Raw genomic sequence first — 24,574 nt, 5'->3', positions numbered from 1 at the left:
AAGTGTATGCAGAGCAAGGACGACAGGATGGAAAGGTGGGGGCGGGAGCACTTCCTCTGGCTACCACCATCTTAGCGCCACTGTCTAGATGTGAGTGCGGACCTCTCCCCCTGCCCCTACAGCGCCCCCCCTTCCTTCGCCCTGCACCACTGACTCCAGCCAAGGCTCACTTTGCAGCGTCCCCAGGCGAGAGGGTCGGGCAGTGGCACCCCTGGCAAGTGGTTAAAGCCCTCCACTGCCCGCCATCATAGCCACCGCAACGCCTGCAAGGGAGCTTTGTCACTACCCAGTGCCCAGCGGCTTTTCATCAAGTTTCACCTTTGGTGACACAACTTTTCCGTGTTTCTTTTTTAGGCAGCTGCCACATCAGGAGGCTAAGGAGCACAGAGATTTGTAATAAACCTGCCTACCAGACACTCAGCAACTGAAGGAGGCTGGTTAACCAGACTAGTCAGCCAGCGTTACCCTTACCGCAGGGTTTTTCAGCTGGTCAGGAAACAAATGCTCCCAGAAATGAGAGCAGCTAGGAGCGCCTGGCCCAGTTTCCCGGGGAATGGTTCACATTGTTCCCAGGGCTCTGAAAATCACTTGCAAATCCAAGAGCTCTTGGAAGCCTTCATGTTCAGTAAACCCCCCAAGGGGAGAGGCATGCATACACACAGAGAATCAAAGTCAAAATAAGCAGGTAAATTCACAATACTTCAAAGTCATGGTTGAAAGAAGATTCTGAAAATATCTACAGGCATATTCAAGAACTACACTCATCCTGCCTTCTTTGGGCTGTTTACTTCTACTTTTAACAGCAATATAAATATTTAAGAACTCAATCTATTTACTAGCCCCCAGGTCAAGAAGAGTAGAAAAGCTACTTACATCATTTGGAGGGCTTTTTGAGAAATAGATTTCACATTTGTTATTAAACTTACCTGTCACCATTCAAGAGACCCATCACTGTTAATTATGGCTGTTAAACATAGGTTTTGCAGCACAGAGAAACTACATGATTCCTAACTTTGAGAACTATAATTAATATCCTCGTTCAAAGTGTGTGTCTCTGTTAACAAGATATATTTTGGGAAATATTATCTAACTGAAGGCAGCATAAATAGTGTAAAATATAAAGCTCACACTTTTTTCCATTTAAAGTGAGTTATATAATAAGTAATGAAAGGATTCTTCCATAGATGGGGTAGGTTCTTTTGCTGAAGTTAGTACAGCCATTAAGGGAGAAAATCTAGACATTGAGAACCCTCCAATGATCCCAGCATACCCTAAGGAACCACATTTGGTTAAAGAAAACTACTGACATCTGTTGACAAGAAAAGGAGAGAGGGAGAACAGGGTAGGTTGAGAGAGAAAGAGAAGGGAAATGAGACATGATTCTGATGAGAGGCAGACTCAAACATATGCCATGTAATGGGAAAAAAATAAACAATTGGGAATTTTACCCAGCAGTGAAATAAGAGGAAGTGTAATCTTGAGACCAGGTGAAACAAGCTCCTAGACACAGTTCTGGAAGAAAGAACTATTAACTTCAAACTGACAGATGCTTAAATCTTAAAAGTCACAGTCATGACCAAGTGAGGGACAATGTACATTGGAAAGAAGAAAGTCAATGTCCAATGCCAAAGAAGAAGGAAAGGGCACCCATAAGGTAGGACTGGGTTTCTTTCATCTCTGCACACTCGGGCCCAGCATAGTACCTGGTATGCAAAAGTCACCCAAGAAATGCTGAGAGACCTGTTCAGCTGTACCAAGACTACAGCCCTGGAACAATCATACATTCAAAGGTACACTCTTCCTAATCATGTTCCCATTGGTAAACGGGAAGTAATTTTGTGTTAGTGCAAACCTAGATAAGAAAAGAACCAACTGTGTTGCCTAAGGAGGCAGTATAACAAAGTGCTTAAGAAATGGATTTGAAGTCAGTGAAAGCTGGCTCAAACACTCACTCTACCAGCTTGCTACCCAAGTGATTTCTGGCTGGACTCAACCTCTGAGATTCAGTTTTTGCATCTGTCAAATGAGAATAATAATAGTATGTATATCTGTCCTCTGGAGATTGTTATGAAGATTTCATAAGATATTTCATATGAAATACCTGACATGTAGTCAGTGCTCAGAAAAACTATTATTTTAAGGAACCCAACCGAAATTACTTTCCCAACCTATCTAGGTATCAGAAAGTCAACCATTGACATTAATTCCTTGGTCTTAAAGCTCTGCCTCTGGCAATCCTTAGTTGAAATGTAAATATCCCCAGGCATGTCAAATTAATTCACAGTGAGTCACTGACAAAGCCTTTCTCTATCATACAACTTCTGGTAGGACAACAAACTGGAAATGAACATAGCATAGGACCAAATGAGTTTTGATATGTGTGTGGTACATACATTACACAATTATTTATTGGCTACTGCAATGCCAAGCACTGTGCTAGTAATTTGCAACCCACCAGCTGTGTGACCTCATACAAACTATACAATCTATCTAAGCTTCAACTTCTTCATCTCTAAAGTCCCTAAATATTAACCACTACTTCATTTGGCTATCATGAGCATTAAATAAGATATATGTAAAAGTAATGCCTAGTAAATAGTAAATGCCCAAAAATTTAGAAGCTACTATAACAATGACTATAATAACTGTGATCATTATTGTTATTGTTACCAAATTAATAAAACATATTCCTGCTTAAAGGAATTTCCTACCTGACTAGATTATTCAAAAAAAAAATTCTTATGGACCTGCCTAGTATAAGTCCCTGTTGAGGGTCCTAATATGGGGCAGGTGAGGGTCTTCAAACAAACCAGAAGACAAGGAGAAGAGGTGTCAACTAGGGGAGGAAATAAGATGAAATGAGAGGTTGCTATGTGTCAAAAACAAACAGTGCATACTGCATGATTCCATTTATATTAATTTCACTAAGAGGCTAATATATGACAGAAATAAAAAATAGTAGTTTATTTGAAGGAGAAATGACATGAAAGGGAAATGAGAGAATTTTCTAGGGTGATGAAAATATCTGTATCTTGATTTTAGTGCTCATTACATGGGTATAAACATTTGTTCATAATCGAGATGCACACTTAAGATTTGGGCATGTTACTATGTATAATTGCAATTGCAAAAAAAGGAAATGGGTTTATACTATTTTTTAAATTAACTCCTTTCTAATTTGACCTCTGACCGGGCTTGCCTTTCACCAAAATCTTCTTTTTTTTCTTTCATCCCAGGCCCTACTGACAGGATCAAGAACAAAGGATAGACAAATATACCTGAAAATGCCTTTGGTCCTAAGAGTAATTGTCCAAACCAAATCTGAGGTCTCTGCAGAAAACTGACAGCAGGCAGGACAAGCAAGCGACCTAGATCAGCCCAGCCCTACAGCACCCCCTAGAATGTCAACCCAAACCTTACACCAGCAGAAGCCAGAAGTTAAAATGAATCAGCAAGAACACCTATTAACCTCTGCCCTTTGCCTGTAGGAAAGGTCATCAGCCAGTAACACTAATACCATTTCCATTTGAAAATCTATGCTGAAAGTCATTTCAAAGGGCAGAGGCAAGAGTAGGGTATGCAGACTGTTCTACAGTAATAACATACAGTAATTGTAATCTAGGCTTTATGTTTCTCACAAACCAAGATCCTTAATAAAACAGTCCTTCACATTTCCATTGTGCCCCAAGAATCAAAAACTTTTCTCTTTCCTAATATAAAGCCCACATTTTCAGGGTCAATGCCCTGGAAAATACCACTTTAGAGAAAAATAAATGGCCATCCAATTGAAGGAGAAATTGGACCTGCTGGCTGGAATGGTGGTCATGATGATTACTTGCTGTATACTATTTCACTTTCTTTGGGAAATTAGTGCATTTACCCAGAAATCCACACCCCTAAGAAATGTTTCCTCAAGATATGGCATTCATGCCCTGGCTGGTGTGACTCAGTTAATTGGAGCATCATCCGGTATACTGAAAGTTGCAGGTTTGATTCCACATCAAGGCACATACTTGGGTTGTGGGTTTGATCCCCAGTCAGGGTGCATATGGGAGATAACTGATAGATGCTTCTCTCTTACATACATGTTTTCCTTTCTCTCTCTCTCTCACTTCCTTCCTTTCTCTCTAAAATCAATTTTAACAAGTTATGGCATTCATCAAAGTGATATAAAGTCACATTTAAAAATGTAAGAAATATGATTCAAGTGAGTTTGTAGAATTGATGTATCACAAATAGATGAGCTAAATATTGAGTTATGAAGACTGACTAAAATGAACCACATTACACAGGACAATGAGCCTGAAAGCTAGTCCTTAGTCTGTGCTGAAAAAATCTCAGTGCTGACATGTCTTCTGGTTAGGGAAACGTAAATCAGTGATGCAGACAATGATTTATTCAGATGTTTGTATTCTTCACTGATTGCTAAAACCATATTATGTGCCTAATCTTCACATTTCAAATATTATATTAAACTTAGCAAAGTAATGGTCATGTAATATCCCCTCCACCTGCTGTACTTTAATTCATGTGTTTTTTTTTTCTTTTTGAGTTGTTTAAACTTGGCATTTATTTCCCATTTCTTTCAAATTTCTCAACTCCAAATATAAAATTCATAATAAAAGGCACTAGAAATCCTTTTTACTGTATATATTTGAAGAGCTGCAACTCATTCTGGTTGTTCTGTGTTGATTGTAATTCCCAGAATGAGGAATTGATTTGAACATAAGACAGTACAGCTGCAAAGAGACCTGGAATGTTAACAGTTTCATCTCCTTAGTCACTGCCTCACAAAGCAGGCCTCCAGCTTACCACCCAAACCCTGATTCCAATTCTCTACCCAGTTCTGATCCTGTTCTCAAGGCCATCATACATTTCCCTGCCTTAGGCATGAACCTCAACCCTTTCCTTCACCCCACAGCTCATTTACTGCTTCTCACTCAGGCCTCAACACAACATCCATTCACAACACAGCATCCATTCCCACCCCAACCTCACCTATATCTCCATCTTGAGAATGCATCCTAATCCCTTTTCATGATTTGAAAGGGACTTAGAGGAAGCAGTACTAAGTAAGGTAGAGGATACAGTACCCCTAACCTATGTCCCAACTTGCTCTCCCTTTTCACTTCAGCCTCTGGATAAAGAAGCTGCACACCACTAGAAATAACAATGAAGAAGATTTTGGGGCACTATGCACACATCTTATGTACCTATCCCCAAGAACACACTTAACATTTCTAATTAGAAATCCCCCTGGCCACACCTCTCACTAAGACTGCAATCACCGTCTTCAGCTCAGAAGAAAATATGGGGCTTATAAAATCCCATAAAAACACTGGTCCTTGATGATTTATTCACAAGGTGAAAAAACAAGTTCCTGCATGAGTAATGGGTAAATTATGATTGTTAGGTTTTAATAAGAGGTCACCAACGTCATGATTTCTTATGGTTAAAATACCTCTAAACACCTGCTTTACCAGCCCCAAGCCTGAGAGAGCCACTTGCTTGGTGCTATTACAGTAACCCCCAAGTCCAAGATGATTTTTTGGAATGGCATTCAATGTTCAAGTAGTGATATGCTGACCACATGACCTGTCCTTCTTAGGTATGGTTAGAGAGGCCATTAGAAAAGGCCAGGAAGTGAGCAGAAAATGAGCTGTGCCCATAAATTCATGTGGCAACAGCTGTGCAAGTGCCTGAGTTCTTGGTCTATGCCAGGAATTGCCCTGCACTTCCCAGCAGCCAGCAAGCATAAGGCCAGCATGATGCTGGTATCAGCAGTCCCACCTTAGAGAAACCACATTCCTCCTCACCTAGAAAGGTGCATAAATATGATACCTCTCTGGCTAAGCACAAGGGAAAGGATTATCAAAAAAACACATCCAACTCTGAACAGGTAGGTACATACTAACCAAACAATAGTTTTGAAATCTATAATTGTCTAGCAATTTTACTCAATCCAGAAATTATTTGGTTTTATCTGTAGCAATTACACATTTCCTGAATGCCACAGGAAAACAGTTGCAGTAAACCAGGCCCAGCCTTAACTGAGTGCTTTTCCAACAAAGAACTGCTGAAAAGATCTAATATGATAGGTAGAGAAGTGTGAGTCAAAGCTAAGTGAATATATCAGCTTGAACAAACAAATTTTATGCTTTGTTCTTCCCTGAAATGGAAATAGGTCCTCTTGTGCAGAAGCTGAGTACCCCAAAGTATATACATATCTACCAATTCCAATGTTTATGCAATCTCTAGGCTCTGACCTGGTAGCCCAGTTGGTTAGAGCATCCTCCAGTTATTCCAAGTTTACAGGTCTGATCCTTGGTCAGGGCACATACAAGAATCAACCAAGAATGCATAAATAAGTGGAATAACAAATCAAGTAGATTTTTCTCTCTAAAATCAATATAAGAAGTTTATGCAAATCATAAATAGATACACAAAAGATGATTTGATGTACAAAGGCTTATTATAACAGTATCAAAAATCAAGATGCCTTCCACCCTGCCAAAGAGGGTAGTCTATCTTGGCTGGCTACATAATTGAAAAGGTTATCCAAAATATTGTTGTCCATCATTAGCCTTAACCTCCATGGTGTTAAAGAAAACATCATTTAAAAAGACAATTGGCAATTTATATGCTCTGAAGGCATATTTCACTAAGCAGCATAAATTAATTTACTGATTACCTTCTACCTTTGCTTTTAAAATTTTAGAAACACTGTACTGTATGATAATCATCTGTAGTTATGATAGACTGTTGGCATGAACCCCAAATGACAGGGTAGGAGGCTGAATTTAAACAAGCAGTAGGATCTTGAAAACAGCTTATGAAATTTATTCAAACTGTTACTAAATTATTTGACTTGATTCAATCATTTGTCACACCATTGTTCAAAATTAGATATGTGGATATTTTAAGTATCTATTAAAAGTTCAATCCTATATGTTGTGAAGTGTGCTCATGAGTCTCCTAGTTTAAATTTTTAAATTACCTATTATATATATATGAAATTTATAAATAATCAAACCTCTTCATGAATATGGTCAATAAATTTTACTGATTAAAAATATCAGTAGACCTGGTATCTTTCATCTCTAACATAAAAAGTTATGTTTAAAATTTAATCACTAAGACCTTTAACATGACATGTTAAAGGGGGAAATACCAATGACCATTAGGCATTCATTATTTTGAAAATGCTCTAAATTAAACCAACTGAAAGGTAGAAAAAGGACTCCTGCTTTTGGCAGCCAAAAGATTCCCATCTCCTCAGGAAAGTAAACTTCTTAAAAGTTACCTTGTAAAAATACTTTAATTTTATTCTAATTGTAACCATAATTCCAAATGCTAATTACATAATTCCTACAAAGTGATACTCTGTTTCAAATGTGGTGAGTCAACATAAGAAAATGTTATGACATACGCCTAGTAAAATTTTCATTATTTGAGCTACAGAAACTTGCTGAAATGTTTACAGGCTTAATCATTTCTGGACAATTGCAAATTATATTCCTACAACAGCAATTCACTTTATGTGAATGAATTTAGTTTTAAGATCCTCCCAAAGGCAGCTTTAAATAAAGCTTTGTTAACCACCTGATGGAAATCGGGAACCAGAGTTCCAGAAACAAACTTCAAATACTCCCAGATTCATAAGGGGAATCACTTGCCTAGATCTTCTATTGTATTTACCTTTCTGGGCCCTCGGTGGAAAAACAAAACATTTTAAAAACCCTGAAGTTATGATTAAGATACACTACGATTAGGAAAGCTCTGGAAATGTGTAGCAGTTTTACTTTCCAAGTGATTGTTTCAATTAACCTGTGAGCCTCAAATAGCCAGTGGGTATGAGAGGGTTCGAGGGGTTGGTAGCAACACTGATCCTTAGAACCACATATCTAAAACCCATCACAAACTTCCCTAGCCTATAGACAATGCTTTGCCTAGTTGGAAGATAACCGCTCCTTTTAGAAAGAAACATGGATAAAGGCCCTGAGCTGAAGACTGACAACTTTCCGAGGGGGAGGGCTGAGGCTGCCCCTAGAACCTCCCGGAAAGAAAGCTCTGAGAGATGGGGAGAGGCAAGAAGGAGATGAGAAAAAGGAACAGGAAAAAGAGTGGGAGGGAAGGGGGCACCAGGGCTGAGAGGAATGGGGGCCCCATGAAGGAAAGCTACCCCCCTCCCGCCCAGTTGCATCTCCACTTTGGTAGCATGAACTCGCGTGGGTCGCTGAGGCTCGGGCCGATCCAGCCCACTCCAGCGTCTGCTCTGTCGACACTTGCACCTAAGGCACCTGCCTTTCCCCCCAACTGGTCTACCACACCTGCCTCTGTGTGATGCTGTCTCCAGTTTGCTGCCAGAACTAAGCCGGGTCCTCAGCAAGGCAATGGCTAGAACCGACCTATGGGGGCCAGCAGGGACACCCCTTCCTTTTCCTGAATTCTCCCCAGCTTGAGCCCTGCTCCTCTGCGCCTCCCCAGCCCTCCTATGTGAGGCCCCAGGCGGAGACGGGCGCGCACACACCGGGGACCAGCAGCCAGGCACCCAAGGCCAGGTGGCTGAACCCCAGAGAGCAGAGGGAGGAGACTCTCTCCTCAGCTGAGGCCCGCTCCCACTGAGCATTAGTGGCAAAGGGGACAACAGCCTTTGTTCTCCCAGGGATTGGTGAGGCTGCACTGCTTAGGCGCAGAGCGGGCGGCGCCTGGGCACCAGCAATGCTCACTTTTGCTTGCGGCATGGGGAAGGTTACAAGCTCCTGTCTTCTGGGGAAGGGCCAGAGAGTTAGGGAGTAGGGGTTGTGAGGAGGAAAGGGGTGTGTTTGGGAGTAGGGGGGTAGGGTTTTGCGTCTTGGCCGGGCTCTTTGTTTGCATTGGGGGCGGGGAGAGGGGAGCTGAAGGTGGATCCAAGCTTGCGTTCTGACAGTGGGGCAGATTCCTGAGTATGTCACTATGTTGCACCCTCGCAACACACATGCACACACATTCACTCGCACATACAAGCGGACAGCGGGTAGCAGGCAGCGCTGTGCCTGGCTCTCCGGGTTGCAGCAGCTTTGGCTGCCCGCAGCGCCACCACCGTGCGTCCAGAGGGGGAGTAGAAGAGGCTAGAGGCATTCGCAGGGCGACAGTTCCACGAGAAAGGAGGGAAAGTGGTGCAAACCCAGGTCCCCCCAACACACACACACACACACACACACACACACACACACACACACAGCGGCCCTCGTTTCCCCTTTCTTGCCCGGGTTCACAGAGGTCATGGGCAGCTTACACTCCTGGAAAGAGGCCAGGAGTCGCGGAAGGGCAGAGCGCACTGGACTCGAGGGGAGCAAGGGAAAGGAAGGGAAAGAAAGCAGGCGAACTCGGCGGGCGGGCTTACCCTTAGAAGCATCTTTCTCTTCTTTGGGCTTGGTCACCTTTCCACTCATAGATCCCAGCTTGCTTGACACGGTTCGCCCAGGAGATGGAAGTCCTCGCCGAGCGGGCTGGACTTGGGAGAGTGTTTAGGCGGCAAGTCGCGACCGCGAGCTCCCCTCGGTGTGGCTCGGGGAGGGATCTGCTTTCCCCCGCCGTTGCCGCCGCCGTCGCCACAGCCTGTGAGGGAGTGGGAGGAAAGGAAAGGGGTGAAGGAGGAACCAATGCCCTGGCCACCGCCGCTGCCACTGCCGCCTGGAGCCCCAGCAGCGGGCCGCAGGAAGAGCCGCTCGCCTGGCTCAAGAAGTGGAGAGACAAAGCGGCGCGGCGCTCCTTCCGCGCTCTCGCTCGCGGCCTCCAAACTGCCCGCCCGCCCGCCTGCCCAGAGAGGCACTCGCAACCCGGGTTCTACCGCCAGCCTCCCGGGCTCCACGCGGGCCGCTCTCCGGCAGGCGCGGGCCTCGCGGGGAGTTGCCTGGGTGGGCTGCCCCGCGCGCCGGCGGGTTGCTTTCCCCCCACCCCCGCTCCCCGCTTCCAAGCCGCTGAGAGCCGCCAACTCAAACAAAATAGAATCCCAAGGAAGGTTTAAAAAATCAAAACAAAGACAAAAATATTCATTTAAAAATAACAAGCCTCTCAGAAAGGGAAATGTTTGAACGTGTGATGAGCAACGTGTGAGCCTGTTACACCGCATAGCCGCGCAGCTTCTCCCCGCGGAGAACCTAGAGGGGAGGGTTGCATCTTTCTTTCTGTTGAATCAATTCTCAGGATCCTATTATTTTGCCAAAAGGGGGGCCCGAGTTGCTCGGGCAGAACAGGAACCAATGGCCCTTACCTGCTCTCTCTCTCCCTACACCCACACCCCCTCAGAGCTCGCCCGCTCCCTTGCTCGCGCTCCTCTTCCAAAGAACTCTCGGGTCCGGAGCCGCGACTCAACACCAGGAGTCTTCTACAGCCAAGGCAAGGTGTGGGCACGCGGGGGGCGGGGGCGGGGGCGGGGGGCGTGGGCCGGCGTGGGCGGGGCGGCACTCAGCCGCCCGCCAGCTGTAGTAAAAGGAGAGCTCGGCGGGGGCGCGCGGACGTCAGCAGAGGTTGTCAAAACCCCAGCTAGCCCAGTGGAGACTGCGCGAGCCTGTTGGCTAGATGTACTCTGGCCCCTCCCAGGCATGCAGGGCCCATGGGCGCTGCGGGAGCGAACTCGTACTGTTGGCCAGGAGATCCAGCCTGGCGCCTCCCCCTTACCCCCGCCCCCATCCCCGCCCCTGTTACCCACTTTGCTCCCAGCGCCTCAGGTCCTCACAGCGCTCTCCTGGCCCTTGCTGGTTGCCACCTACACTTTGGGAACTCCTTTGTTGGCCACCGCCTGCAGTGAGCTGTGGAATCTCAGTCCCAGAGTCAGCAACTCCTGGCCTCCAAAGGCCAGCTGCCCAAGTTGAGATAGCCGGGCTCTCTGTGGGAAGGGCGCGCTAGGATCTGGGTGTCACTAGGGCACAGAGTGAAACTGACAAGAGTGGCTGCCACCTCCTACCCCTACCCCCACATAAAGGCCCCTCCTCTTAGGGCTGGACGCTCTGGTTGGCAAACTGGGAGTAAAGAGTGCCCACTCCCCAGGATGGCCAACCCCAGGCAAATGGAGCGAGGTGGGGCTGGGGCTAATGCGGGGATAAGTACATGTCGCCTGGGACAGGTTAGTGTCAAAACATAGGTAAGGTCCCAGAATATTCGAACTAAAAGGAAAACTGCTCAGAAATTGTACAAGAGGGGGTAGACTGAGGAGAAAGAACCAAGGAAATTGAAGGAGGAACAGGGTAGCCCTGAGGCGTCCTGGGAAACCCCTTTGTTCGGTGGCCTTTTCTGAAGCCTGATGCTCATCTGAGGGGACTGTGCTGGCCTCTAACAGGACTCAGAGCCATCCATTAATCAGACCATAGGCTCCAGACTGACAGTGGAGACTCTGCATCCACTCCCATGAAGAAAATCCGTTTCTCCTTGTCCCACCCAACCCCACCCGCTCCTTAATTCAGTTTTGTTAATGGTATTAAACCAGACGGAGAAATTATACAGATGGATTAGTCCTACTGAATCCCAGGCGGTAACCCAATTACAAGAGCCTGCTGTGGCTTTCAAGACCAGAAGAGTGAGCTGCCCTTGCAGCCAGCTTTGGTCTAAAGGTCGGCAGCCCTCTAATTTCAATTTTCAGCTTCAGTCCTAAGTCTGGGAGGAACTCCAGGCCTGTTTTTCTTGTAAATGATATCTAATAATCTGGAGGTTGATGACACAATGTGATTATCCAATCCAATGTTAGACCATTAATTAATGTCAGTACTCCGGGAAAAAAATAATTCCTCTTCAAATGACTGGAATTCAAAGGGAATGGAGAGTTGGATGGTTTTAGAGGAAAGGTAGAGGGGAAGAAAATAAAGTTCTTAGTTTACACCCAATAATAGTCAGTTACAATGGATTTAGTGCCTACCCTGTGCCAAGCAGCATGCTAAATACTTTACATCATTATCTTATTTCATCTTCACAACAGACTAGGTCGGCAAACTGTGGCTCGAGAGCCACATGTGGCTCTTTGGCCCCTTGAGTGTGGCTCTTCCACAAAATACCACGTACCCTAATTAAGTTAATAACAATGTACCTACCTATATAGTTTAAGTTTAAAAAATTTCTCAAAAGAAATTTCAATCGTTGTACTGTTGATATTTGGCTCTGTTGACTAAAGAGTTTGCTGACCACTGGACTAGGAAGTTTTGAGACATTGTTATTTCCATTTTACAAATGAGGAAATTGAGGTTCTAAGAGGTTAATCAACTTGCCAGGAGGTCACACAGCTGGTAAGTGGTAGAGCCTGGATAAAAAACTAGGAAAGCCAGGATAGAAAACAGGTGAGTCTCTTTTTAGACAGTGCTCTTCTGTTAAATCATGTGGTCTCTCAACACTCCTATCAGCCTCTTAAAAGGAAGGGAAAGCACATCTTCACTGGACCTGTCTGCCAATCCTAAACTTGTAGGCTTTTTCAAACTCCTTTAACTCAGAACATTAAAAATCTTCTCTCTCTCTCTCTCTCTCTCTCTCTCTCTCTCTCTCTCTCTCTCTCTCCATCCCTCTTCCCCCAAGAACCTCTTTTAGGAAAAGGGTCAGTCTTTGTCTTGGAAGATCTTCAGCATCATACTTATGTCCATCCTGTCTCAGCTTTCCTGCCACATTAAAATTTCCAGGCAAGTTCTCTGCACAGATCAGAACTGTCCCCCACCCCAAGCACTATCACTAATGGCACCTCCAAAAAGTGTAACTTCAACTGGAAGCCAGATATCACCCTGTTCCTTGAAGGAAATTAACGGTAAACATATGACTAAAGCTAGGTTACTTAATGTGATTGAGGCGAGTTGAAGAGATGTCTACTTAGGAGTATTAGTGGAGTCTGTCTGTCCATGAACACAAAAGGTCAAATAAAGAGTGAATCACTTACCACCTGCAAAAAATAATCAGAAGACAAAGAAAATAGATACTTCAAGAAAGAACAATATAGTGATGTGTGGCCATATGGGGGCAAATCAATGATGTAATAAGGGTATTCCTGGCACAGACCAAGGATTATCAGTATTCAAGTGCCAGAACAAGCAATCTTATCTAAATGAAGCTTCTGAAGACCCTGCTAAGATCATGGCATCCTCCTTTGGGAAAGACAAGGGGGCTTTCCCCTCTTCAAAGCTCTGTGAGATGTTTAATTTGAAAATAATATTGGCATTGGCTCAGAAAAAGGCATGCTACAATGTCCAGCCCCCAAGCAACTTGGTAATTTGGGATGGTCAGAAAGAAGATCTGACATTTGTGTGGGGTCATTTAGAGGGTGGTCTTTTTCCCACCACCAAATGGACTCAGTCTTGAAGCATTAATAACCCCCTGGCTTAGTTTGTAGCACTTCCTCTTTCCTACCCAGATCTTTCTGCCCCATCCCATTGGGTTGAAAGTGCCTTCACTTTTCACTCTAACAATTTGTACTACTTCAATTTTCTCTGCCTTGTCACTATCATAAAATGGTACCATCTATCTTGTCTCTGCCTCTGCTGTGGGAGAGAACTCAAACATCTGGTAAAACTTGGGATGCAGGGGTTGAGTAACCTAGTCCTGTAATTAAATCAATATTCTACAATAAAAAAGGCAGATGACCAAGCCTCTATAGAGTAAGGGCAGAGGCTTGAGTCTGGTATGAAAGTGGAAAAGGTTCCAAGAGTTTCATCCTCTTAGCCCTGTGTCTATTTCATACCAGTCCCCAAAATGCCTCCAAACACCAGCTTCTGGATTCTATGTTTGCTCATCCTCTAGCAGCTCTGAGCAGTTTTTCTGGGCAAGATGCCATGAGGTTTCAATGTCTGCACTGGAAGTTAAGTTTGGGGTGAGTGGGGACACAGAGCACAGATACACTTTTTCCCAGCAGGTTTGGACTAGCTGAATGTAGAGCCATTGTCATCAGGCACAACCAAATTAGATGTCTTAATGACAAGACTGCTTCTCACTGGACCAAATGTGATTTTTCACTTGGGAAAAAAGCCACAGCAGAAAACTGGTCCAAAAAGAAGCAGCCTGGCCCTGGCTCAGTTGAAAGGTTGCCAATTTGATTCCCGGTCACTGAACATCCCATTGAGGGTTTTATTTTTTTTTCTCTCTCTCTCTCTATCCCTCCCTCTCGTTCTTAAAAAAATCAATAAAATACCTTAAAAATTAAAATAACAATAAATAATAAATAAAACAAAGAAGAAGGGGTCTGACATAACCTACACTTTCAACCAGTGTACTTGAAATCAAGAAAGGCTCACTGGACCAATATCTAAAAGTTGGAAGTCATTTTCTTTTTAAGCTCATGTCACAGCAATGTGAACTTAGAGATCCAAATACTAGAGCTCTGCAAGGGATTAATTTCTGATTCAAACCCTACAGTGTTGCTCTACATCATGATTTAAGATTGCTTTCAATCAGAATCTCTGGTGAGCTGTTGGATTTCTGTGACATAAGAGTAAGATAATCTCCAAAGATGGTGATTGTGGCAGTTTGAGATGTGGGCACTCTGACCTCTTCCCATGATTCTGGGTGGGCTTGTAACTGTTATACAGTGTGGTGAAAGTGATGCTCTATAAGTTTTAAGCTATGTTGGAAAAGGCCATGCAGCTTCTTCATGACCCTCTTGGGACGTTTGTTTGCGGAAAGCCAACTGCCATTCATGAAGTGTGCCTACCCTCACAAAACTGTGCTAGAGAGTTCACATCTAGGCTCTCCAGATGACAGTGCTAGCAGAACTTCTAGACAACAGCCATTATTGACTGCCAGCCAAGCAAGAGACCCATTTTGGATGTCCAACAGAGTCAAACCACTAAATGACTACTGCCCCTCCTCAGTGGAGAACTATTTGGTGGACCTGTTGTCAAATTCCCAACCCATAAAATCATGAGCAAGCCCTGACCAGTTTGGCTCAGTGGGTAGAGTGTCGGCCTGCAGACTGAAAGGTCCCAGGTTTGATTCTGGTCAAGGGCATGTACCTTGGTTGTGGGCACATCCCCAGCAGGGGATGTGCAGGAGGCAGCTGATTGATGTTTCTCTCTCATCGATGTTTCTAACTCTCTATCCCTCTCCCTTCCTCTCTGTAAAAAATAAATAAAATATATTTTTTAAAAATTATGAGCAAAATTAAATGGACTATTTTAGCTGCTACATTTTAAGGCTAATATGCTATGCAGAAATAGTAAATGGAATAGTTACCATCAATTTCTCCTAATCTGGTATGCATATGCCACTCCACCTTCTAGAGGTCATGGCCTCATGAATCCAGGCTTGTCTTGTGACTTGTTTTTGCCAATTGAATGTGGCCAAAGTGATACTATGCCAGTTCCAAGCCTAGACTTTAAGATACTTGGCAGCTACATGTTCACTCTAGGGGCAGTCAGTCACTATATAACAAGGTAGACAACCTAAGATGTGTATTATGTAGAAGCCCAAGCTGGCTAGATGAAGAGACAATGTGAAGGAGAACTGAGGAACCCAGCTGATGGTAAAAACCAAGGTTCCAGATATATGACCCAAGAAAAGCCATTGCAGTCACCTCCCAACCATTCAAGCTGTGAGGCTCTAGACTTCATGGAGCAGAGAAGAGCCAGTCCTTCTATGCCATGTCCAAATTCCCAACTCACAGAATTGTGAGAAAAAAAATGATTTTTTAAGCTACTCGGTTTTTGGGTGATTTGTTACACACAGTAATAGATAACTGAAACAAGAATCCTAGAATCACGTTTGGACTAAGCTGTCTCAGTTTCTTGATCTTCTATAGACTAGAATGGGACTTTAGAGTTGGGAACGTGATAAGTCAGAGAGATGTAAATGATTTATCCAAAAACATATTAACACTAAGACCTTTCCAATCTACAATAAACATATATGATTTTCTGCCTCCTGTTAAATTTAACATTTGGACCATTGTAATGTGATGTTGGGATGCCTTTCGGGAAGAAAACAATGAGCCAGAGCTTTTCCAAGGATCTACCCTTGCTCTGAAACAAGGACCATCATTGGGAAGCATCAGCACCTCACCCAGAATTCCTATCAGTCCACATCATTCAGAAGCTCCTGTGTCAAGAGAAATGGGTAATCAAATGTGAACTTTTTCTCACAGCATGGTCCTGATTCTCTACGTCAGAAACAGAAGACCTAGTCAATGTCTCTCCAAATAAGTAACACACAAAAGACCATAGCCTCAGTCAGTTTCCAGAAGATTTTCAAATCCTGCTCTTGGCTCCATTCTCGTGGTTAAACTAGCAATGCTAACAAAAACTTCAGGCAGAAATATTTTATTTCTTGAAAAATTCTTGGCTATAGTAGTAAGTTGCTTGCACACTTTCATTTGCCTATATGAAAGTGGACTTCTCAATGAGACTGTATGCTCCTATATGACAAGGACTAGGTTAAACCCTTCTAAGAGTAATGCCCCCCCATGGCCACCCCATGGCTTATGTAGCACCCAGCACATCAAAGGCACAGTAACAAGTATCATCACTGTAACACAATTTATTTAATTTACTGTGTTTCTTGCTTTGTATTAAATAATTATCCAGATTGTGCCATTTTTCACTCAAAGCAACCCTTTGACATAGTGACTATTATTATGTCCATTTTCCAGATGAAGAAACCTGAGAGGTGAAACAAATCACCCAAGACTGCAGTAAAAAGGAACACCCCAGATTGAGACAACTCAAGTAGACCTTCTGCTTCCAAAGTCCCTGCTTTTTCCACTATTTGACATTGCTTATTTTGTAGATGTTGTGGAATAATTAGTGCCTCTAAAATGTCTCCAAAGATAAAGCCAAGCTTTAGAGCAAGAGCAGAGATATCAGGGCTTACTGGGCTTTCGTTCATTTCCTGTCATCATCTGACCTCCAATGTGGTAGATATGGATGGGTGCTGTTCATATTCCCATTCCAGGAAGGGCTTGCTGCCAACTGTGAGGAGTGGGGTCAGTTGGCAGCCTCTACCTGTCAGCTCCTTCAGGGTGTGTATCAGCTGTAGAACCATGACCTCATCTGAGGTCACCTTCCTAAAGCAGCCCACATCCAATGAGTGAGCAAGGTCTGGCCACTTTGGATTAAGGCAGGCTCTCTGATAGACACTACTCACTCCAGAGCCCCGCACCCCCCATCTGGTTGGTCAAAGCTTTGTTGTTCCTGCTTCACAATTTAATTTATCCTCTGCCCAATCCTTCCCCCTCTCCCGTTCTTTCACAGTTGTTGACTCTTAAATTCCCTCTGCTTTCAGATATCCCTTCTCACTTTCAGTGACTCTTCTCACTTTTTCTCTCCAATTCTGTTTTATTGTCCAGGCTTTTAGTAAAAAGAGATTCTGAGAATCCTCCTCTTCTTCTGGTTGTTTAAGTGACCTTCATTTTTGACTTTTGCCGCTGACTCTCCTGTTTTGGGGAAATTGCTTCAACCCTTCTTTGGGGCCTGGATTTACACCTGCCGATACTGATATGACTGTTGCATTTTAGGAAAAGAGGAGTCACTTGATGATAATCAAGAAATATCAAGCTGAGTTTCTAATAATGAGACTTTGTACCTGCACTTTTCTTGACTTGAAATTGTTTGTAACCCAATGGTGTGATTTACCTGGCACAGAATGAATATGCACCTGACACATGGTCGGAGTGACTATACCCATCACACTGTTGGTGTCACTGTACTTGCCAGACTAATTGTGGTCTTCTCTTAGGAACATCCCCTACTCAGTTTCCCGCTTCTACAATTCTTTATTCTTCTCCATTCCACATCTGCAAGTGCAGCTTCCTTTTTCTCTTTTCGTGTTCTCATCCCCTCTCTCACTTCTAGGGTCTAGCATGACTGTTCCTATTACTCCCCCACCCACATTTATTCCACTCTGTTACATAAAGCCTCCCTCCTCACTATATCATCCTGCCTACAAGGTCAGGATTTACTGTTGTCTGCTTCTGGAAAGAGCATCTCATATCTGTGATAGGAGAGTTGCTTCAGGCCAGCAAAAGAGGAGCCTCTTTGAAGGTCCCCAGTTGCTATGGAAGAAAAAAAACAACAACAGCATCCTATTTATTCTCTGTAGGTATATGATAGATGCATTGTCCTGGCAACAAAACTAATGACAAAAAAACAAACAACAAAAACAAGCAAACAAACCAAAAACACACACACACACAGGAGGTACCCTGGCCAGTTGACTCAGTTAGTTGGAGCATTGTCTAGTACACCAAAGAGAGGTTGTGGGTTCGATCCCTCCCCCCTTCCTCAAAATCAATAAAAACATATCCTCAGGTGAGGATTAAAAGAAAACATGGGAGCCAATTAATATATGGTGCTTTATATAAACTGTCATTTTATTCTTGTAACTGTCCTAAAAGTTAGATATTGTCACCATATGATTTCAGTTATATGTGGAATCTAAAGAACAAAATAAATGAACATACAAAGCTGAAATAGGCTCATAGACACAGAGTGGATTGATGGTTGCCAGAGGGGAGAGGAGTTAGAGAATTGGGTGTAAGAGGTACAGATTAGTAGTTACAGAATAATCACGATATAAAGTATAGCATAGGGAATATAATCAATATTGTGATAAGTATGTATGGTGCCAGGTGAGTACTGAAAATATTGTGGGGAACATTTTTAAAGTATATGATTGTCTAACCACCATTCTATCCACCTGAAATCAATACAAAATAACTGAAAAAAAAAACCTGTAACTTTTTAAAAAGTTAGATATTGTTACCTTTCATCTATAAATAAAGAAAAGGGCTGAGAAGGAGAAATTTATCTTCTCAGGTTCCCAGAGCTAGTGAATAGCAATAGCAAGATGTGAACCCAGACCTTTCTGTGGCAAAAGCCTATGCACTTTGTACTGCCAGATGCTGACATAGTCAAGAAGGCTTAGGTACCAGTCTTGGCATGGGTTAGCATGGGCCAGATTATTCTGGAAGAATGCATGACTAATAAATGATGCTCTGGCTTTGGTGTTAGTGGAGAAGGCATTGCTGAGACCAAAATCAAACCATGCCAGTCAATAGATGAATGCTATTGTGACCCAAGACGTAGAAGTTCTCTGCAGAGACTACTTTAGTAATATCCATAATTCCATACTGCTGCACTTTAGTCTTCCTGCTGCGTTACAGTCATAGAATGTCTGTTGTCATCTCAGATACCCCTGCCACTTCTGACCAAGGCCAGGAATGAGGTTACTCAGAAGACCCTTCCCTATGTAGGTTCAGGTAGAGTTTTTCATTGAGAGAAATGCACTGAAGTCTTGAAAGGTGGGAGTAAAGCAAAAGTCACAATTCCCAGAAGGCTGTGACAGACAGTGTGGCTTCACTGATATCTCTATAAGCTCCCACTTTCTTTCACCTTTTACAGAGAGACCTGATGACTTCTCAAAATTCCTGTGAGTTCTGGCTTTCTCACCTCCAATGCTTCCAGTTGAAGTCATTAGACATTTGTCTGGGCCTCTGGCATGGACCTTCTGTACCTTCACTCTCTTAGATCCTCCCAATTTGTATGAGTCTAGTTTATATATAAAACCCTTTTTATAGCAATATTTTAGAAACTCTATTTTTACGATATACCCAGACTGATAAAGATTCCCTGGGAAGTCATGTAATTAAGGTCCAGTCAGGTACAGTCATATTAAGGCCTTTTTTCTTCTTCATAAATGACAGAAGATTATGGGAAGATGATAACCTAAGCATGAGTTGTTTCCCATTCCTAATTCTAGGCTGCTTGCTTATTTTCAGCTAAATAGCTATTAAGGTCTATGGAGAAGAGCTGCATGTAAGTGAAGTCCTAGATATTGTGGGAATCTCATCATAAAGAAGTGTTCTCGAGCTTTGTTTTGAGTACTGAGAAAAGCCTGGATCCAGCACCAGAAAGGCACAGAGCAAGGAGACCAAGAAGTTAGGAAAACAATATCAGACAATGTACCCAGTCTCCTAGCTCTCCAAGAGGCCAAGGCAGAGTGAATTAAAGCAGCAAAAAAGGTCATTTAGAGATGGAGTAGGTGAGGAGACTTGGGAAGAGGGCAGCTGCCTTCAGGTACTTCATTTCCACCATTTGAGGGCCTACTAACACTTGGGGAAGCTCTTAGATATTCCTGTCACAATGAGCTGACCCTGATAGGCTGACAAAGAAATACTATATAACCATCTGTGTGGGTCCAGCAACCAGCAGAATGTTGATTAAGGAGTTCATGCTTAAAGAAATAAACGGGCCCAGCCAGTGTGGCCCAGTGGTTGAGCTTCAACTCATGCACCAGGAAGACGCAGTTCCATTCCCTGTTAAGACACATGCCTGGGTTGTAGGCTCAAACTCCAGTAGGGGGTGTGCAGGAGGCAGCCCATTGATGTTTCTCTCTCTCCCTCGCCCTTCCTCTCTGAAATCAATAAAAACATATTTTTAACCTACATATATAAAAGCCAAAGTGACAGAACGTCAGAATGACTGGAAGACAGAACAACTGGTCGACTGGTCGCTATGACGTGCACTGACTACCAGGGGGCAGACACTCAATGCAGGAGCTGCCCCCTGGTGGTCAGTGCACTCCCACAGCAGGAGCACTACTCAGCGAGCTTACCAAGCGGCGGCAGTGGTGGCAGGCGCAGCGGGGCCAGGATGAGCAGAGCAATGCGGGCTCCTACCTGGCCGCCTGCCACTTCATGCACTACTACATCCCCCAAGGGATCCCAGATTGCAAGAGGGTGGAGGCCAGGCTAGGGACCCCACCGGTGTATGCGCCGGGCTTCTAGTAATATGTAAAACCCTAAGCGACCAGTCAACCGTTTGACCAGTTAACTGTTTGACCAGTCACTATCACGTGCACTGACCACCAGGGGGCAGACTCTCAATGCAGGAGCTGCCCCTGGTGGTCAGTGCACTCCCACAGCAGGAGCACAGATCAGTGAGCTTACTGAGCAGAGGCAGCAGATGCAGTGGGGCCCGGATGAGTGGGAGTGGTGCAGCGCCAGGCCTGGGCTCAGGCTCCTCCCTGGCTGCCTGCTTCTTCATGCAGTACTACATCCCTCAGGGGATGTTGGACTGCCAGTTTCAGCATGATCCCGGGGGATCCGGCAGTCCAACATCCCCCAAGGGGTCGCAGATTGTGAGAGGGTTCAGGCCAGGCTGAGGGGGGTGTCCCTCAGCCCAGCCTGTATCCTCTCACTGGTGGGATCAGGCCTAAACGGGCAGTCGGACATCCCTCTCACAATCCAGGACTGCTGGCTCCCAACTCTCCTGCCTGCCTTCCTGATTGCCCCTAACCGCTTCTGCCTGCCAGCCTGATCACCCCCTAACCACTCCCATGCCAGCCTGATTGATGTCTAACTGCTCCCCTGCCAGCCTGTTTGCCCCCAACTTCCCTCCTCTGCTGGCCTGGTCACCCCTAACTGCCCTCCCCTGCAGGGTTGATCGCCTCCAACTACCCTCCCTTGCAGGCCGGGTGCCTCCCAACTGCCCTCCCCTGCAGGCCATCTTGAGGTGGCCATCTTGTGTCCACATGGGGGCAGGATCTTTGACCACATGGGGGCAGCCATATTGTGTGTTGGAGTGATGGTCAATCTGCATATTACTCTTTTTTTAGATAGGATAGAGGCCTGGTGCAGGAGTGGGGGCCAGCCGGTTTGCCCTGAAGGGTGTCCCGGATCAGGATGGGGGTTCCCTTGGGGCATGGGGCGGCCTGGGCAAGGGGCCTGTGGTGGTTTGCAGGCCGGCCATGCCCCCTGGCGACCCAAGCGGAGGCCCTGGTATCTGGAATTTATTTACCTTCTACAATTGAAATTTTGTAGCCTGGAGTGGAGCCAAGCCTCCTGCATGCTCCACGGCCAGCAGCCATTTCTGTTTGGGTTAATTCACCTTCTATAATTGAAACTTTGTAGCCTTAAGCAGAGGCCTGGGCCGGCCAGGGTATGCGGAAAGCTTTGCTTCCTCCATTGCTGGGGGGAACCCTGGCCTGATTGCTCCAGCTCCGTGGCTGCCGCCATTTCTGTTTGGATTTGTTTACCTTCTATAATCGAAACTTTGTAGCTTGAGTGGAGGCTTAGGCCTGCAAGAGCAGGCAGAAAGCTTGGCTTCCTCTGTTGCCTGGGAAAACTGGCTCTCTGTGGCTGTAGCCATCTTGGCTGGGTTTATTTGCATATCTGCTCCTGACTGGCTGGTGTGTGTGGCTTGTGGGCGTGGCTTGTGGGTGTAGCGGAGTTAGGGTCAATTTGCATATTACTCTTTTATTAGGTAGAATAAACTGCTGGGATGACAGACAAATGATAACTTGAACAACAACAACAGTGATAACAACAAAATAAGAACATATGCAGAAACTCTAGTGCAGCATGAAAGGAGACTTTCTGGAACTGCAAAATGTGATTCCCCAACAAAACAGTTTAGTAGATGAATTGAAGGAGAGGATGATCACTGCTAAAACCCAAAATAGTGACCTTGAAGATAAAGTGAAAGAAGATTCACAGAGCACCAAGTGAAAAATACCAGGAGAGGGAAATCATGAAGGAAAGTGTAAGAGACTTGCAGATCCTGGGAGATTCTGGCAATCGGAGCCTGCGAGCTGGGGGGAAGGGACTGAGAGGTGGTCAATGCACCTCATAGCGACTGGTCAAGCAGTCGTTCTGGTCATTATGCCGTTATGGTTGCTGGGCTTTTATTATATAGGACTAGCGTTCCCGTTGCAGGAAAAATCCTGCAATAGGGTTTCCTGCTGCACTCTACCCCGCCCTGTCTGCTCTCCTCCCTTGTCCCCCGCTCCACGTTCTCCGCCAGCCCCCCTGCTTTTCTAACTTCTCCGCCAGCCTGCTCTCCTTCCTTCTCCCCCGGCCCCGCCTCCGCTCCTCCCTTCACCCACAGCCCTGCCTCCGCTCCTCCCTTCTACCCCGGCCCCGCCCCTTATCCCCTGGCCCCACCTGATCAACTTCCTTCTCCCCTGGCCCCGCCTCCGCTCCTCCCTTCTCCTCCCCCCCTCCCCGCTTGCTTGCTTCTCTGCAGCTTTGCTCCCTTCTGCAGCTCTTGGCTTCTTTCTACGCTGTCTTGATATGCAAATTAGCCGCCATCTTTGTTGGGATAATTTGCATATTCGTCCTGATTGGTTGGTGGGCGTGGCTTGGCTTGGGTGTGGTGGAGGTGCGGTCAATTTGCATATTTGTCTATTATTAGATAGGATAATTATAAAATGATATTATATTAAACTCTATAACAGCAAATTTGAAAACATTGAGAAAAATAATATTTTTAGAAACCAAAATTAACCCAACAAGAAGTATTTGATAGGTTAATTATCAGAAAAGAGATTGAAAAAGTGAATTAAATAGTTACCACTGAAAAAGTCATCATAAAAGATTGGTTCATCTGTTTTAATTCAACTAGTCTTAAAAACAAATACTTTCAATGTCATTTAAACTATCCTATACCATAAAAAGAGGAGGGAAGTCCCTTAATTCTCCCCACCCCCAGTTTTATTGGGATATAGTTGGCACATGACATTGTGTAACTTTAAGTGTTCAATGTGATGATTTGATACATGTATACATAATATAACCAAATTAAGGTTAGTTAACATTCCCATCATCTCACATAATGACCATTTTGGTGTTGTTGTAAAAGTGAGAATATTAAACATCTATTCTCATAGCAATATCCTATCTAATAATAGAGTAACATGTAAATTACCATCACTCCGCTACGCCCATGATTGGGCAGCGGGAGGCTGGGGGGCGGGACTTGGGGTGGCCTATCCGGCCATTGAGAGGCACGGATCCGCTGCCACTGAGGGGTCTACCCTTCTGTTGAGAGGCGCAGGGGGCGGGACTCCTGCCCCCTGCGCCTCTCAACGGCCAGATCCGCGGACACCCAGCTGAGGGGGCCTGCCGCGGACACCCAGCTGCTCCTCTCAATGGCAGGGTAGCCAGGTGTCCGCGGTAGCCCCCTGCGCCTCTCAACAGCAGGGTAGCCCCCCTCAGTGGCCGCGGACCATCAAAAGTGAGGGAGCTGGGTGCCTGTCTGCGCCGGCACCAGGCCTTTCAGAAGCCTCCGCTGAGCCAGAGGCTTCTGAAAGGCCTGGTGCACCAGCAGACAGGCACCCAGCTCCACTGCAAAAAGCGAAAGCGTGCAAGGGATCCTACACGTGCATGATTCAATCATGCACTGGGCCTCTAGTTCAAGTATAAAATACTTGTTAACTATATCATTGTGCTATACATTAGATCCCTAGAACTTATTAATTTTATAACTGAAAGTTTACACTCTTTGACCAACATATTTCCATTTCTCTCACCCTTAGGCCCTGGCAACCACCATTCGTCTCTCTGTTTCTATGAGTTCAATGTTTTCAGATTCCACATACTAGTGACATCAGACATGATTTGTCTTTCTGTGTTTGACTTCACTTAGCATAATGACATCAAGGTCCATCTGCAGTGCAAAAAAATGGCAGGATTTTCTTCTTTTATGGCTGAAAAACATCCTACTGTGTGTGTACACTGAGTGGCCAGATTATTATGATCTCTGAATGCATAATAATCTGGCCACTCAGTACATATATGTATGTGTGTGTGTGTGTGTGTGTGTATATGTGTGTGTATATATATATATATATATATATA

The 24,574-nt window shown here is 44.7% G+C and overlaps 1 protein-coding gene across 2 annotated transcripts in view; it reads right to left on the bottom strand.

Annotated features, from left to right (window-relative positions):
- FGF13 (fibroblast growth factor 13) overlaps window positions 1–9,851 on the bottom strand; it is a 695,370-nt gene extending 685,519 nt beyond the window's left edge. For both annotated transcript variants that reach the window (XM_079765344.1, XM_079765346.1), the window contains exon 1: window positions 9,386–9,851. In XM_079765344.1, the coding sequence (XP_079621470.1) occupies window positions 9,386–9,434 (49 nt within the window). In that variant the 5' untranslated portion in view covers window positions 9,435–9,851. The remainder of the gene's footprint in view (window positions 1–9,385) is intronic.
- Window positions 9,852–24,574: the final 14,723 nt, after the last annotated feature.

Source organism: Cnephaeus nilssonii (assembly GCF_951640355.1).
Source record: "Cnephaeus nilssonii genome assembly, chromosome: X".
In the NCBI taxonomy this organism is placed as follows: domain Eukaryota; kingdom Metazoa; phylum Chordata; class Mammalia; order Chiroptera; family Vespertilionidae; genus Cnephaeus; species Cnephaeus nilssonii.
Note: the sequence above shows the minus strand (reverse complement) of the source record. Positions and strands in the feature narration are given on the sequence as shown.